At 28.1% G+C, this 16,893-nt stretch overlaps 2 protein-coding genes across 3 annotated transcripts; one reads left to right on the top strand and one right to left on the bottom strand.

The window, feature by feature from the left end:
• The first annotated feature begins 3,981 nt into the window (after positions 1 to 3,981).
• LOC100791979 (probable receptor-like protein kinase At1g49730) lies at positions 3,982 to 7,193 on the top strand. 2 transcript variants are annotated; one of them, XM_006592727.4, is made up of 7 exons: positions 3,982 to 4,238; positions 4,360 to 4,624; positions 5,014 to 5,066; positions 5,155 to 5,222; positions 6,286 to 6,375; positions 6,500 to 6,560; positions 6,660 to 7,193. In XM_006592727.4, exons 1-7 carry the CDS (start codon positions 4,175 to 4,177, stop codon positions 6,959 to 6,961), a joined length of 903 nt encoding a protein of 300 aa, XP_006592790.1. In that variant the 5' UTR covers positions 3,982 to 4,174; the 3' UTR covers positions 6,962 to 7,193. The 2 variants fall into 2 exon arrangements, with proteins under 2 accessions (XP_006592790.1, XP_006592789.1); XM_006592726.4 differs by having other exon boundaries at positions 6,283 to 6,375.
• Positions 7,194 to 9,607: 2,414 nt separating this feature from the next.
• Positions 9,608 to 11,987, bottom strand: LOC100778677 (dnaJ protein homolog). Its single transcript, XM_003540223.5, has 6 exons — positions 11,569 to 11,987; positions 11,054 to 11,222; positions 10,821 to 10,959; positions 10,440 to 10,716; positions 10,165 to 10,363; positions 9,608 to 10,072 (listed from the first exon to the last, which is right to left on the bottom strand). Exons 1-6 carry the CDS (start codon positions 11,716 to 11,718, stop codon positions 9,753 to 9,755), a joined length of 1,254 nt encoding a protein of 417 aa, XP_003540271.1. The 5' UTR covers positions 11,719 to 11,987; the 3' UTR covers positions 9,608 to 9,752.
• Positions 11,988 to 16,893: the final 4,906 nt, after the last annotated feature.

Genomic DNA, 16,893 nt, shown 5'->3' with positions numbered 1-16,893 from the left:
CATTATTTTTTTGGGTGAAAAACTTGGAACATATTAATTATGTAGAGTTGTCAACATGTTGACTATTTGTTTCCAATAATTTAATGTTGACCTAAAACATTAAATTCTATTGAAAATTAAAGGAAGGATAATGTCAAAAGCTTAGGGAGTGTTTGGATTAAATTAATCATTAAAAAAGGTTGTTTTTAATAAACTATTTTCAATATATCAGAATAAAAAAAATTAAATAAAAAATAATAAATAAAATCAAAAACATTTTTTCTTAAAACATGACAAAATCAAACGTGCATTTAATCTTAGTAGAGGAGTTGGAAGGAGAATTTCAACCCCAAAATTATATATGAGTCAACGTCTATTTTGGTGTCAATTCAACAATTTATACTTCTAGCCACTCACATTTATTTTATTTTTATTTTAATTAAACCAATTATTTTAGATCAACCAAATGCTTGTAGTTAGATAATCTTATAATCAATATTTAGTTATATTTTAATAAAAAAAATATTATACGTGCAGAGTAACTTGATTTCTATCTCTCTATATATATTAATAAAATAAAATTCTTTTGGCACATGTCAACACCTTATTAAAAAAAATCTCCAAAACTTCTCCGTCTTTTCTTCTTTTTTTTTTTATCTTTTCTCTTTTCTCTCTCTTTCTCTTTTCTCTCTCTTTCTTTTTATAATTATCTTGAAAATAATTCAAACTGTAAATTATAATTAAATAATAATATAAAACTATTTTATATTATCAATAAATAGTTATTAAATTGTTACTTTTAATTATAAAACAAAAAAATCTTATCATTCTATTAGCAAAAAATATCTATTATTATTAAGGTATTATATAATATTTATGTACTTTATTAAATATTTTTTTGTGTAATACTATATTAAAGTTATCATGTTCTTTTTTCCTGATAAGTAATTATCATGTTCACATATAAAAGATAGTTTATATTACATTAAAAGTATTATAAAGTTAACAAATATAAAAAAAATAAAATTTATCTATTATATATTATTATATAAAACATAAAAACATTACCATTCTATTAGCCAAAATTATCTATTACTATTATTTATGTAATTTATTAAATATTTTTTTGTGTAAAACTATATTTAAGTTATCATGTTTATGTTTTTTTTCTGACAAGTAATTATCATGTTCATAATTAAAAGATAGTTTATATTACATTAAAAATACTAAAAAGTTAACGAGTATAAAAAAAGTTATTTTATCTATTATATATTATTATATTAAACAAATAGAAAGTTTTGGTCTTTTACAAAATACATGTCACAATATAATTAAAAAAACTACTGTTTAATTTTCTTTTATTTCTTCTATTTTCTAAAAAAAAAAACCAGAACTCTTACCAACTCCTTTTCATTTTTTTTCCTTTCTCTCATTATTATTACATATGTAAAAAGATATTTACAATTTATCATATTACTGTCATATTACATACTATTGTTTATGTACTCTATTAAATATTTTTTTTGATGTAGTGTTATATTATATTTTTTTGTTTTAAAATAATATGAATCAATATTTTTATTATTATTATTATTATTATTATTATTATTATTATTATGTCCGTAAGATACATGTCTTCTAATTTTTTCATTCCAAAACTTTTTTTTCTAGCTTTTATCTGTCTCTCTTTATTTTTAATTTTTTTTTAATCTGTTTTCCTGTTTCATGTTTATACTTATATTTATTCCTTAAAATTAAATTATAAATATATTGTTTTAAAGTAATAGTCATTCGAGAAGGACAGGGATACGGCGGATATATGCGACCTCCAATGGTAATATTTTCACTTTAAAATTTTATAAAAATATTTTTACTTAAAAATTATATAAAATAAATTTAAATAATTTCATAAATAAATGTTTTTTATTAATACTTGTATTATAAGGTAAGATTTTTATACTAAAAACTAAATTAAATCTAACTTAAATATCTATAAATATATTATTTTTAAGTAATAGCTATTTTAGTGGTTGATAATGAGAATGAGACATATATATCCAACCCTAAACAAGGATAGGTGGATAAAAATTAGTTATCTAAATTTATTTTTACTTTAAAATTTTATAAAATGGTCATTTAAATAGAAATTGTATAAAACAAATTTAAATAATTTTAAAAATAAATATTTTGTTGATTAAATATTTATATTATAAGATTGAGATTTTTATACTAAAAAATATTTTATATCTAATTTAAAATAGCTACAAATATATTTCTATTAAATCATACTAATTTTTAGTGGATAAGGATGAAAAAAAAAACCAAATATACCTAATCTCATATGAGGAAGAGAATGGATATAAAATTTTATCTTTGACATATATCAAGGATGGGAACATGACTAGGAATAGGGACTAAGGTGGGACATACGCACCTTTAGCTGTTCCGTTATTATGTTTGTTTACAATCATCACTTATATGTATTTTTTATGCTAAATAATCATAAATTTTGATATATTTAAAACACCTTTTATTTTTTTAATTATTTTATTATTTTATTTTAATTTTATTGAGTGGCAGGAACACATATACATCCTTATTTTACTGTGTTATATTTATTCACAATCATTACTTATATATTTTTATTTTAAATAATTATAAATTTTGGTAAGATTAAAATATTGTTTAATCTTTTTGAGTATTTTATTTTTTGGTTTTAATTTTTTTTTCTAAATTAAAAAATTATTATGAATCAATGGAATAAGAAAAACATGTTTTATTAATAGATATAAATTTACATTCTAAAGATTTTCATCTTATTATTTTGTTCTTACTTACTACAAAGAATATAGTTTATATTTTTATAGACAATATATTCATCACATAAATATTAATTCATTTAATAGCAATTACCTTAATAAATTAGATATGTATTATATTATTTATTTATTATAAAAGATGCAAATGAAGTCGAGTAACCTGGAGACATAGGTATCATGCTAATTTTTGCTTATAAAATGAAATAAAATTCTGTGCACACTTACATACACACATGATTTTTCGTCATTTTTTTAGACCTTTATTCTAGGAGTTTGGTTTAGACAGTAGGTTAATCACTTAATCGGGTCAAGCAGATCAAGTCCATGTTTTTGGGCTTTTATTTAAAGAGTCCATCGTGATCCTAATTACGGACTGTTTAAGGTAACACACATTCAATTTTTTATATATCAATTCGTGTAACATATTTATTTAAAAAATAATTAATAAATCAACCAAAAATTAAAAAAATGAAATATTTAGATTTAATTTAATATATTAAAAAATTAATTTAACATTTGAATTTAAATAAATGTAAAATAATATAAAATGAAATATTTATGCGATTATACACATGTATGTGTATCTAAGTTAAAATTTTAATAAAAATGAAATATTAAAATTTACGTTTGAGATGCTGAAAATAAGATATATATGAATAATATTCTATGAAAAATTTCTACTCTTATTTCATTTTAAGTCCCAGTAAAAAAATAAGTAACTAGATAAACCTCTTATTTTAATTGAAACCTTTAGAGATAAAGAGAAAAAATCGAGAGAAATTTAATGTGATAAAATGAAATAATAGAAAAAAGGATAGAAAATAATAGTAGGTATTAATAAAGTCTTTAAAACCATGAGATATTTTACATGAATATTTCTCTCTTGATTTATTTTATATTTGTACCACTTGATTAAAAGCATAAGTGACTACAAACGTTTTTAATATCCTCTTATGAGATTCTCTCTTACATTTTTTTTTTTTTACTTCTTACGTGATAACTATTATTAAAAAAATTACATAACTGGGAGTAAAATTCATTAAATTAAGAGTGTATTGTTAACATTTTTCTTTATTCTTACTCCTCTAACCAAAAACCGTATTTAAAACGGAAAACGTTTTGGATTAGCATCCCGTTCCGTTAATACTTTTTTTAATTGACTTTCAGAGAGTAACGTTGACGCACGTTGAAGCTGTTGCTCTGTTCTGTTATCAGTGTTATGTGTCTCACGTTCTCTAAAACCGAACAGAATCCGCAGATTCGTTTTATTTTTTCTTCATAAAAAGGCCGTTGTTCCCGTTTCACCAAACACCTACAAAGGCGAATGGAATTTGACGGAGTTACCTCCCCCACTCAACTCCGTTACGCTCTCAACCATGGATCCCTTCATCCACAAGCTCCGTCGCCACCTTCTCGCATGGTTCCACCGATCTCGCTCCGGTAATCTCAATTCTCACTCCACCCTCCTTCGTTTCGATCAATCCTATCTCAATTTCAATAAATTCTAATTCATTTATCAAATTGAACACAAACACCACACTTTTTGTGATGAATTGTTCAGGTGCGGTGTTTTTTGTGCGGAGAATTTCGTATAAGGACGTTAGAAGAGCGACGGACGGTTTCCACAGAGTCCTTTACAGCAATTCCGAGGTTTCTGCGTACGCTGCCAAGTTCGGAGACGGCGGCGGCGCTTGTTTGGTGAGAGAAGTGAAAGGCTTCGATGAAGGAAACGACGATTTCTACAGACACGTGCAGTTCTTGGGGCGCTTGCGTCATCGCCACCTTCTCTCGCTCAGAGGCTTCTCCGTCGGACGCAATCACAAGAGGTTCGTGTAGACAGTGTTCTCTGTTTCGCGTTTTCTTTGTGATTCATAAAATAATTGTGAAGGTTTTAAATCGCGGTAGCAATGATTTTGTTTCGTTTCTTGGCATCGCAAGAAATTACAGACAAATGTGGCCATAATTGCGGCTGCGTTACACTAAAAAAAAACCCTTGAAGTTGCAGCCAAAGTAACAATCACGAACTGTTTTATTTAAAATCTTGGAAAATGTGATTTGTTTTATCTTCTTGGTTTTGTTTTTTATTTTTCTCAATAAAGTCATTTGTTGAATAAGAAATGGACATGAGCCACTGTTACAGTTAGAGTGTCCTCGGTATAGGTGTGGATAATGGTATAGCGATTTTGTAACTTTCTTTTTTGGGTCATCTATGCAGATTGCTCATATTTGACAACATAGAAAATGGAAGCTTGAAGGATCATCTAAATGGTAAATTTAGAAAGCCGAATAAAAACAATGTTTAGAGGATCTTCCCAATGACATTTTTTATTTTGTTTCTATGATTGGGTGTTGGCAGATCCTTTGAAGACTCCCTTGGATTGGAGGACAAGATTACAGATAGCTAATGGCGTTGTGGCTGCACTGGTAAAATCTGCTTTTTAAAGCATGTCCAAACCAGAAGTGTCTAATATTTTGAGCTTGAAACTGCGCTCTTCTTATTCTATTTTCTGTGACAATAAATTTGAATAACCTGAAATTTTAATGTCCGGTTGAGTTTTTCAAGTTGATTATGGATACGGGGAAGTCCCTGTTAAGTTAGATATGTGGTAGTGTTATAGCCGTGAAAGAAAAGTAACTTGACACATATGGCAAAGTTAGTGAATATAGAAAAACTAGGTCACTTGGTTCCACGGACCAGGGTAGAAGTTAGCTTCTGTGTATTCAAATAGCTATTAGTGTCATCTTCTCCCTACTAGCAACTAATATGATGTGGGACTTGCTAACTGTTGTCATAGTCAGCAAGGTTAAAACTTCCAAAAATAAACTTCGAATTGGGACGATTATCGGTACTGCAAATTGACAAAGGTGAACAAGTAGAGTATACTAGAGTGCTTGAGAGGACCATGTCAAGGAACTTGGCAAAAACCACGCAACTTTGAGAGAAGAGGTGATCGCTATCATATCTTTTGATTAGGAAAGCAGCACATACCAAGTGTCAAACTCACATTGTATAACCTCTAGGAGACAGGATCAAATAAAGGCAAATTAAGCTGCAGAGTGGGGAAGTAAAAACAGGATAAATAGCATAAGTAAATACAAGAGGTAAGCACTGAGCAGGAAGACAAAATGTTGGCAAAGAATAATGTGATTCTAACAATAATAAGGATCATATATGCTTAATGAAAAAGAAAAGTTTACATATTTAGCTGCAAGATATATTTTATGTAATTTGGCTGGTTTTCAAACTGTCTTATTTTGGGTTATATAATGCTAAAGAGGAGGCAGTTTAGTATCGAACAATTGTGACATTGACTTATCATCATCAAGGATCGATGTAAGGTTCCACGTTAACAATACAACATGGAATTCTAAGAGGCTTTTGATACCCTCTCCATTTAAAATTATAAAATATGAACAAACAGTAGAACTACAAAATTTGCCGAGCATGGTTATCTGATTTTTGCCCATATGCTGATTTTGAAAGCAGGAATACTTGTTTCTCTTCAGTGACCCACCAGTATGTCATGTCTCTATCACCTCAAGCAATATCATGTTAGATGAGAACTTCACAGCCAAAGTAAGGAAATAGTTCCCTTTATCACTGAATTTTTTATATCTCATTTCAGATTGACATGCCGAAGGCAAAAAAAACACTCTAATTTAGAAATCGCATTAAGTTAGATTGCCTTCTGCAATTACAGCTATCTGACTTTGGCCTTCTTACATCTGGTGGAAATTCTGTTATGGTGCCATATTCAGAAGGTCACTTCTTGTAAACTACTCTTATAACTAAATTATATTTGTAAGTGCTTACATTTTGTTGCTTTACATTTATGTGCTCACCATCCTCATCCACATCAGATTTGAAGCAGAAAAGTTGTAAGATTATATTCCAACTTGGAGTGCTCATATTGGAACTGGTCACCGGTCAGTCATCAGAGATGGAAGGTTCGGATTTAATCGAATGGATCCAAGAATCCCGTTTTTACAATTCCATAGATAAGATGATAGATCCTGATCTTGGTAACAATTATGACTGTACGGAGCTCAAAAGTCTTCTAGCTGTGGCAAAATTATGTATCAAATCATGGGACAAGCCTTCATTTACAATTCCACAGTTATTTCGGCATCTCCAAAAGAAGATTGATATTAGCAATTACTAGGATTCTTATATGTTTTGTTTGAAAACCTTGTGGTTTCTTGGGAGAGTATTTAGCACTCCCTTGTGTGAATGCTTTCAGTTTTCGTACCTCTTGAAGAGTCAGTTTTGATAACTGCGATAATGTTCATTTGAAATTACATGAAGAGAAAAATGTCAATAGTTGTCATTTTTTTAAACACTCCTTTTGTCGGGTGAAATTCAGTACTATATATATTTACCAATTATTTTTAAAAGGAAATATTATGTTAGAAGTATGGTGTATTTTAGTTTTGATTTGCATGCGTCAGATCAATATAAAGAAGTGATTTATAGGGATTGATTTACACCTTGATTATAAACAAATTCTATTTAATAACGTTAAATACTTATTTCTTCCCTATTATGACAAATGAAAGAATAAAAAGAGATAAAGGATAAAGAAGATTAACACAAAAGTTTATACTTATTAATCTCACAATTCTAAACTGCAATAGTTCTTAACAAACTAACACAGATTTACGAGAATCATATTCTTTACACACAGATTTAGGGCTGTTAAAAATAGTTAGTTTTAAAAAAATAACTATGACAAATTTTATATAACTAGTTATATAAAAGCAGTTATAAAATTATAACCAATTTTATGATTATTTTAAATAATTTATTTTTATTTAAAAAAGTTATAACTAGTTTTATAAAAATTATTATTTCAAATAATTTATTTTTATTCATTCGGTTATATATACTCATATTTTAAAAACAATAATTAATTATATAGAATTAATTATGATTATAATTAAACTTATAATCTAATTATTTTTTATTTTAGTTATATAAATATCCAAACCAAACCATGAGTACCTTTACACAGATTAAGACCTTCGCTTCATTTGCCTCCTGTTTTAGGAACATCTTAAACTTAAGTTTAATATGAGTCGAATATCTTGACAACTTTGGTTATTATTACAATCTAATGTGAAAGGTCTCCGGTCTCTGGACTTTAAATTTTTGAATAAGGCTTTGTATTTAGAGAGCTTCTATGGTAGTCCAAATGAGGATTTTAGTACTCTTATATTTTTAACCAATAAAATTGTTAATGTCATATGTCTTCTAATTAATTAAAGAATTTTTTAAAAAAATAGTCCTTGATTATTTTTAAAAAAAAAATTACAACTATTTTAAATTTTAAACATTGGATTGAAGATAAATTTAAAAGTATGAACCTTAATATAAAAATTTTTAATTAATGAGAAGATAAATGATATGACAATTTTATTGGTTAAAAAAATAATAGTTTCCAAATCCTCACAATTTTTTTAGTACAGCACAGAAATTCTCTTGTATTTATTCTACTTGACATTAATTCAAACTACAAAGTTTAGATCAACGTCATATTTATTGTATTTGTAGGATGTTGCATGTTGTTAACTCAAACTTTTTATATTGTTAAGCATAAGTTGCACCATTTCAGGCTCAATTAATATGATTTTCTTCAAAAAAAAATATAATTAAGAGTTACAAAGCATTTGTTCACTTGTCTTTTGACCAAACATCCGGACTTTTTTTTAGATGAAATAAATAATAATAATTTTATTTGTACTATCTCAGTTCACTATAGATTGTTTGTAATACATTGCTAATAATAATTAGAAGTCTGTTTCACTTATATTCAAATTGCAAGTATAAATTTATTGACAAGCACTTAGATTTAAAAATTATTTTTATTTTTAAAATCTATTAATTTAAAAAACTTTAAAAGTCTAAATTTGAATATTTTGAATTTTGAATTAAAAAAATGTTTCTTGATAAAAAAATAGAAGTAGGATATTCAGCCCATGTAATAAACTAGTTAACTCATGAAATGAACTAGACCATTTTTTTTAATATTAAATAACTCTCGAAAGCTTAAATTTTTAACCTTACAACGTGTATAAACTTTTCCCACAAGGCCACAACCCACGAAGCCATAGCCACATAAATAAATTGAGTGAGTAAATCATTTTTTCAAATGATTTTAGATTTCAACCATAAATTTAGGTCTTGTTTGGGATGGTTTTAAATTATGAATTTTGAAAATTTTAAAATTAACAACCAATTTTTAGTTTTAGTTTTTGAAAAATCTTATGATCAGTTTCAAATTAAATTCATGTTTGAAAGTTTTATATTGTGTTTAAATTAATTTAACAAAATTCATGTTTGAAAGTTTTATATTGTGTTTAAATTAATTTAACAAAACTTTTGAGTGGTGATGATATCAATGTCAATAATAATAATGTTGATAATGATAATAATAATGATAAATAATGGTGATAAAAGATAATAATAATGATAAATAATGGTGTCCACAACCATGTAGGTTTGTCATTCAAAAGAAAAAAAGATCTCAACATTTATTTCTTGAATCCGAAAAAGAGTACTCGGTTAAGTATATCATGTCTGAATCTAAATTTGAATTAAACTCTTATTTTCCCCATTCCTTAGTAAAGTATAATTGATCATCTAATTCCATATATGATAACTGAACTGCTTATGAAAATTAAACTATATTTTGAATCAACAGATAAAAATATATTCTTTTGTAAAACAAAAGTGAAAAAATGAAAGAAAGAAAAAATACCAATGCAAGCAGAGCCATAAGAAGAAGAAAAAAAATGGTACTTAAGATGTCTTTTGCGAAATAATTTCTTGGACAATAAATTCTACAGTGTTTGCTTGTCAAAATCGTTTTGATCAAACACTAGTTATGTTTAGTCCCGCACAAGCGGCTAAAAAATAGCATAATCGAGATCATCAAATGACATCACAGGCTCTGATTACTGCTGAGCGCACTGCACTCTCTGAGCACCACCATGCATATCCTCATCCTCCTCATATGCCTCCTGCTGAGCTTGTTGCCTCCTCCTTATCTCTTCCTCCATGTTCACATCATGGAGTGTGGTCTCCTCACACTCATCCAGCTCCATGTCTGTCAACTGCGATGTAGGCTTTAGTGGCAGAGTAGTCTCCAAAGCCTTCACCTGATCAAGACTCAGGGTATCAGGAAATTCCACTGAGAAATGAATGTAAAGCTTTCCCTTCAGGAAGTGCCTCTGGTAGTTTGGCATTCCCTCATCATTTATTGCCTTGTATGAATCTGCAAGAGTAACAAATCACACATTAATTCAAGTTTCAATCAACATGCAAAACTGAGACAGTGACAAAACCAGATGTGGATCATTTACATACCAGGCTTAACAACCTCCCCAGGGTTAGATTTGATAAGAAGCTGCCGGCCATCCAAGTGAGCCAGCACAAACTGGAAGCCACACAGTGCCTCAGTAAGAGACAATGTGTGTTCTACAAAAAGGTCATCGGCCTTTCGTTTGAACTTTGGGTGTTCCTTCTGTTGTAGGACAAAGACAATATCCCCAGTGACTGTATCAGGCTGCAAAACAAAAAAAGATCAAGGTCAGCCTAATTTCCATAATCCAGCACGGTGTTGGTATCAAAGCTCAACATACTGCTTCATCAGCTTCACCAGGGAATGTAATCTTCTGTCCATTCTGCATTCCCTTCTCCACAACAACTTCAAGTACTTTCTTCTCCTGAACAACTTTCTCTCCTTTGCACTGTTGGCACCTGTCTCTGTCATTGATTGTCTCTCCAGTACCCTTACACTCATTGCAAGGATGCTGCATCTGCTGAATCATAGAAGGACCAAGGTGCCTAATAGACACCTTCATGCCAGTACCCTGGCAACCAGCACAGGTCATTGAAGCCCCAGACTTTGAGCCCTTCCTGTAATCAAATTACATACAACAAACCAACAATGTCAAAAACCCTATTAACAAAAAGGAACAACAAGCATGTCCTTTATATAAACCTAATTGCACAACACACACCCATTGCATTTTGAACACAGCACGTTTCGTGAAAGAGAGAGTTTCTTAGATGTTCCGAGGTAAAGATCCTCCAGAGAGACCTTCAGGGGATGAACCACATCTTCTCCCCGTCTCTGCCTCCGTCCTCTACTGCTACCACCTGTTTACACGCGTAACAATTCCTCGTAAGACTAATTACACAATTAATTGAAGAAAATCCCTTTCAAATAAACAAACAAGCGAGCAAACCATACCTGACCCAAACGGACTTCCACCAAAGAATGAACTGAAGATATCAAATGGATCATGGCCACCGCCACCACCACCCATTCCTTCCTTAAGAGCATCTTCTCCATATGTGTCATAAATTTCACGCTTCTCAGGGTCACTCAGAACCTCATAGGCTTGAGCAAGCTCTTTGAACTACACCAAAAAACACACACAAATCCATAACGAACAATAACACAAACCTCTATGCAAAATTACAAACTACTAGAATAATCAAATTCTAAACACCATCATCCAATCCCAAAGCAGACACATCAATAAACCACTAAACACAATCTCTAACCCTATATTTTCCCTTTTCCCCCAATTTCCCTAACCCTAAATCAATCCAATATGACAAATCATAAACTAATCAAATTGGTAAATGATTCAATCAAATAACAACTCAAACCACAACATCATGATTAAGAAATTTATCTAATCAATAATCAACAGACATGACATATACGAATCAAATTATGAGAAAATTGACGACCTATACCTTCTCAGGATCACCGCCTTTGTCAGGGTGGTTCTTAATGGCGGCTTTCTTGTAAGCCTTCTTTAAATCATCCGGCGAAGCGTTCTTCGAAACGCCGAGGATTTCGTAGTACCTGGTGCTGTCGCTTTTCTTCGGTGCCCTTCCGAACATCTTCGTCTACCTCCGAAACGAAACCCTAATTTTCAGCGAGGTTTGGCAGCACTAGATCTCCACGGAATGCGAGAGAAGAAGCGCTAGCTGGCTAGGCCAAGGTGGATTCTAATTCACTAATTCTTCTTCTTCTACGTCTCGCGTGTTTATATACACAATGGTGCTTGATTCATTGGACGGCCACGATCGAAGCTCCAAATATTCTTAGGTCACGCGGAAGGGTCTAGAACTTTTATTCGCCAAGTTTTTGTGACGAGGCGTGGGCCGTTGGATCTCAAGATTTGGTGGATCTAGGTTTTTCTTCAAGATCCTTTTCTAGCGAAAAGCGCAGGTTTTAATTTTTTATTTTCTTAATAAATTTTATTAATTTATGACTTAAGTATATTTTATTATACCTAAAAAATATGTCATTTTTAAGTTATTATCTAAAATTTACTTTTGATCATCTACAAATCTAAGGTTTTTTTGTTTCAATGTATTACATGTCATGTTAATCTCATTAATGATGGCATAACAGATAAAATGTAACGTCATCATCTAATTACTCCACACGTTAATAAATTAAAATCACATAATTATTTATTATTTAATTTATTTTTAAAAATTCAATTATTATATTTTAATAACTTCTCCACCCACCTACCTCCCTCATGTGATCGTCACTCTCCCTTGTGATTGTTATTGTTGTCGTCACTAAGAGCATTCTTTTGTTGTCTCCTCCTTCACATTTCAATCTCAAATTCATTTTTGGTCATATTATCTCATCCCATTTATCTTCTTCAATGATGTGATATTTATTTTATGACGTTATCACTTAATATATAATGATACTAATAATATATACTATATTAAAAAAAATTGAAGTAATAAATGACCAAAAGTAAATTTTATATAATAACTTAAAACACCGTGTTTTGCACGTACCAAAAACATATTTAAATCTTAATTTATTATTATATCTTTTTAGCCCCTCATGGCGTCAGATTTGACTTCCTTAGTTTTCCACGGCTGCCTCCCACTTTCGACTGGTTTGGTCCCATTTCATTTACTCGTTTTTCAGGTGGTCTTGGTTTAAATTTAAATGAGCTGATGTTGTGAAAAAAATATTTATGAATATACACACTCTTAAATTTATAAAGACGAATTCTCATTAAATTATTTTTTTAGGTTTATTTAACAACATATTTTTTAAAATTTTTCATAAAAGATAGTTTTAAAGAGTTATTATTAGCCTCCTTTCTCAAATGTCTTATCTTAATATATTATATTATATTTATCTTTATTTTTTAAGAAATTTATCTCTTTTAATCTATTATATTATATTTATCTTTATTTCTAAATTATTGTTTTAGCTCATCCATTTCATGAGTCAAATCTAATATCGTATCTTTTGTTCTTTTGGTGGACAATCTAATATCTTAGCTTAACTTCCTATCTTATCTTAATTTCATATATTAATCACTTATTTATTTTGATTTATTATTTCATCTTGATTTATAAACTAGTGTTTTAGTTTCTATATTGTAATATTCTAAAATTTTAATGTAATTATTGTTATTGGTTTTAGTATAAAAATTATTAGTATAAAAATTTTTTTGAATTAAAATGATTATTGCTATATTTAGAATGTTTATATTATAATATATTAAATATCATTAAAATAATTGAATAATAAATATGTCTTTTTTTAATTACTTTATTTAAAAATTATCGAGTTAAATAATTATTTTATAAAAAAATTAGATGGTTAATATAAGATCGTTGAAATTATTTTATAGTTATAAAAAAAGTATAACAGCTTCATATCCTAATTAAAAATATTTAAAGATTGTTACTATTGTAAAAATAATTAATATATTAACAATATAGCATTGTATATCTAGTTTATATAAGATATTTGTTATATTTGAATTTGTGATCATTTAAAACCATTTCAATCTTATTATGTTTTATCTTACTATACCATGAAAGAAAATAAAATATTAGATGATATTAATAATTAGATAAATCTATATAATAAAGTAGAAAAAGATAAAGAAAATTTTGATTAGTCAAATCTATAAAGAATATATAGCATGTAACCTAATCTTAAATCATATATTCTTTTAGTATATAAGGATAGAAAATTCTCTTCTCCTATAATTTTATACACAATATCTCTTAGAAAATAAAAAAATTGTAGATCATATAAGTTTGAGAAGAAAAAATAAATAAAGAGAATTTGTTGACACACTAAATGGAGAAGATGAATAACCATCAAACAATATGTGAATTACTATATGCTTCAAGAGGTGAGTAAAAAAATCTCATTTTTCTAAATTTCCATGGTATAAATTTTTGGAAACACATCTTTTTGAGTTTATCTATCATTGATACATTGATCCTTGCATGAACTAATCCTTGCGATGATTGTAAAACTTAGGTTTCATAATATCTTACATGAATTTATTTAAGTGTAATGTATAATCATACCAACATGTAGTTTTTACTATTCACGGGATTTAATTTAATTTTACAACAAGGGTTATTACAATGTATGATTCCTCAATGGTTACATATTAAATCTTGAAATTTATTTGAAAATTCATGAATTAGTTTGCTTGAGTTTTGTGTTTAGTTATCTTATATATCAACTAAAATATATTATGATACGCATGTGTGTTTTATTTCATAATTAATTATTAATTGATTCATATGATGCTATAATTTCAGGTGTGATTTTATGAGCTATTAATGTGCATGAAATTAGAGTATCTATTTGGTAGTTATTTAAAATGATGTTTTGTAATTATGCGTAAAATGATTATCATCTTTTGAGAAGTGACAACAGTGTATGCCTTATGTTGAGAGTTGAATATGCATGAGATGCCTTCCTCTAAAATCATTGTGGATGAGATGATAGATACATCTATATGGGATGAGAAAGATTTTGAATAACCTTCATTTATGATGGAAATGAGAGTGGGACTTCATTACATGGATACAAGCTTGTAGACTTTCTGAAGAATTTAATATCTACATCAGTTTTAAAAACCAAAGAGTTGAGTATAGTAATCCAGAGAATTACTAAGTTATATTTGTGATATATGCTTATTCAATAATTGAATGCACTGAAGTATTAGTGTTTATTTACTAGAATATTTTTTCATTCTATGAATATTTGTGTGGTTGTTTTATAAGTATTGCATATGATTTTTAATTTAATTTTGTGAATACCGTGGTTGAATTTTCTCAAATATCGTGCCATTTAAAAACAACATAATTTATAAACTCTTTTATAACTTATTTTATTGATTAAAATTATTATCTCATTAAAAGTGTTGTTTTCATACTTTAAGGGATAAACTTTTGAGACAAGAAAGATTGAAAACTTAGTTTATTATTAATTAAACTTTATTTTAGTTTGATTCTTTATAATATTTGAAGCATACAGAAACATTAAAAATTTTAAATTCTTATCTTATAAATGTTTTAAAGTATATTTTTATTATGAATTGTTATTATAACCAAGGACGTTACATACACTACACAAATCAAATCTAATATGCAAGTTTTTAAATTATAATTATTTGTCATAAAAAGTATAAAAAAATTCATGTTGTAAAATTAAATTAAATTAAACATGTATATATATACACGTATATCAAATGATCTCAACAAAATTTAATAATTTTATTTTTAAAAAATATTAAATATATCTAAACATAATAAATTATCAACCCAATAAATTGAAATGATTAAAATTCAATAATAACTCTTTGTTTTGATAAGTTTCAAAATATGATTAATATTTGTTAAAAAAAAGATATGATTAATTTGGTCAACACTGTGAAATTTATGAAAATTAAACTAGGTAAGAGATAAAAAAAAATAGGTCAAAGATGAAGGAATTTAAATTAGTACACAAGTTAAGAAGATAAGGATAATTTATTACTAGAAATCATAAGAAATTCCTATAGAATCATAAATAAAAGAGACAGATGAGTTAAAATCAAGAGAGATGAAAAAAGAAAAAAGCAAAAAGATAAGAGAGAAAGAAGAAAAATATTTATAAAAAATTGAGAGCAAAGAATATTTGCGCAGAGGAGGATGCCTTAAAAATTGGAGAGAACGAAGCTCTCACCAGGTAAATATTTATTCTAAATTCATAGATTATAGATGATTGATGTTTAATATGTAAAAAGTAAAATAGTTTTCATACTCATGCGGGGCATAAGATTTTTATTTTTTATTTTAAGTTAAGGGTAATAATTGATACAACATTACGTTGTAACGAGTAAAATTAGGCTTCAATAATTAATCTTGGGTTCAAGTAGTGTGATAAATCAAAAAAAGTAACCAAAAAAAAATATCACTAAAAAAAGGGTTAAGTTTTTTTAATAAAAGTTAATTATTAATAAAATTGATAAATATTTTGTATGATATGATATCCTATAAAATGTAATGATTGATTAAATTATAATTAGGTAAAATAAGTTTTTAGTTGTTCCACTATTAAACGTTTTTGGTTTTAGTTTTTTAACCACGTTGACGGGTCCCCCATAGTTTTGTTTGGTTTTTTCTCCTATTATTACATTTTTTTTTCTTAAATAATGATATAACAGCTCTTTTGGGACGATTTTTTTTATAGATGCTAAAAATAGTTAGAAATTTCTTGATAAAGCATATAAATTATGAAGAACCAATTTATGACGCTAGAAATGACTTCCAAAACACCATCACTATATAAAATAAGAAGAACCAATTTATGACACTTAACACATCGAGGAGGGAGTGATGGATCTAAGTCGACCACAATTTTCTAAACCAGACTCATCTGAGAGTCTTCAATTCTTTTGGTTCTTGCTACTGTTGAATCTTGTGAGTGACTCATAATCTTAAAATAGTTTGAGTATAATCTTAAATTAGGAATCAACTCTGTTATGGGTCCATAGAGTAGGAACTCACAAATCTTGTGATACACTCTCGTACTCGTTCGAAGTTCACAGCAACGCAAGAGTGTGTGCGAGTGAGTGAAGTGCAGACATTGGATTCCACAACATTACCCCCAAGAACAATTCCTATTTCATCACTAGAAAAAACGAGGAGAAAATCAACACAATCAACGGTGGAATTCACGAACTACTTGCAGTTGCTCTAATGCAATGACTTAGTACGTGTTTGGATACAAGTTAC

This window comes from Glycine max, chromosome 12, assembly GCF_000004515.6.
Source record: "Glycine max cultivar Williams 82 chromosome 12, Glycine_max_v4.0, whole genome shotgun sequence".
Lineage (NCBI taxonomy): Eukaryota > Viridiplantae > Streptophyta > Magnoliopsida > Fabales > Fabaceae > Glycine > Glycine max.
Note: the sequence above shows the minus strand (reverse complement) of the source record. Positions and strands in the feature narration are given on the sequence as shown.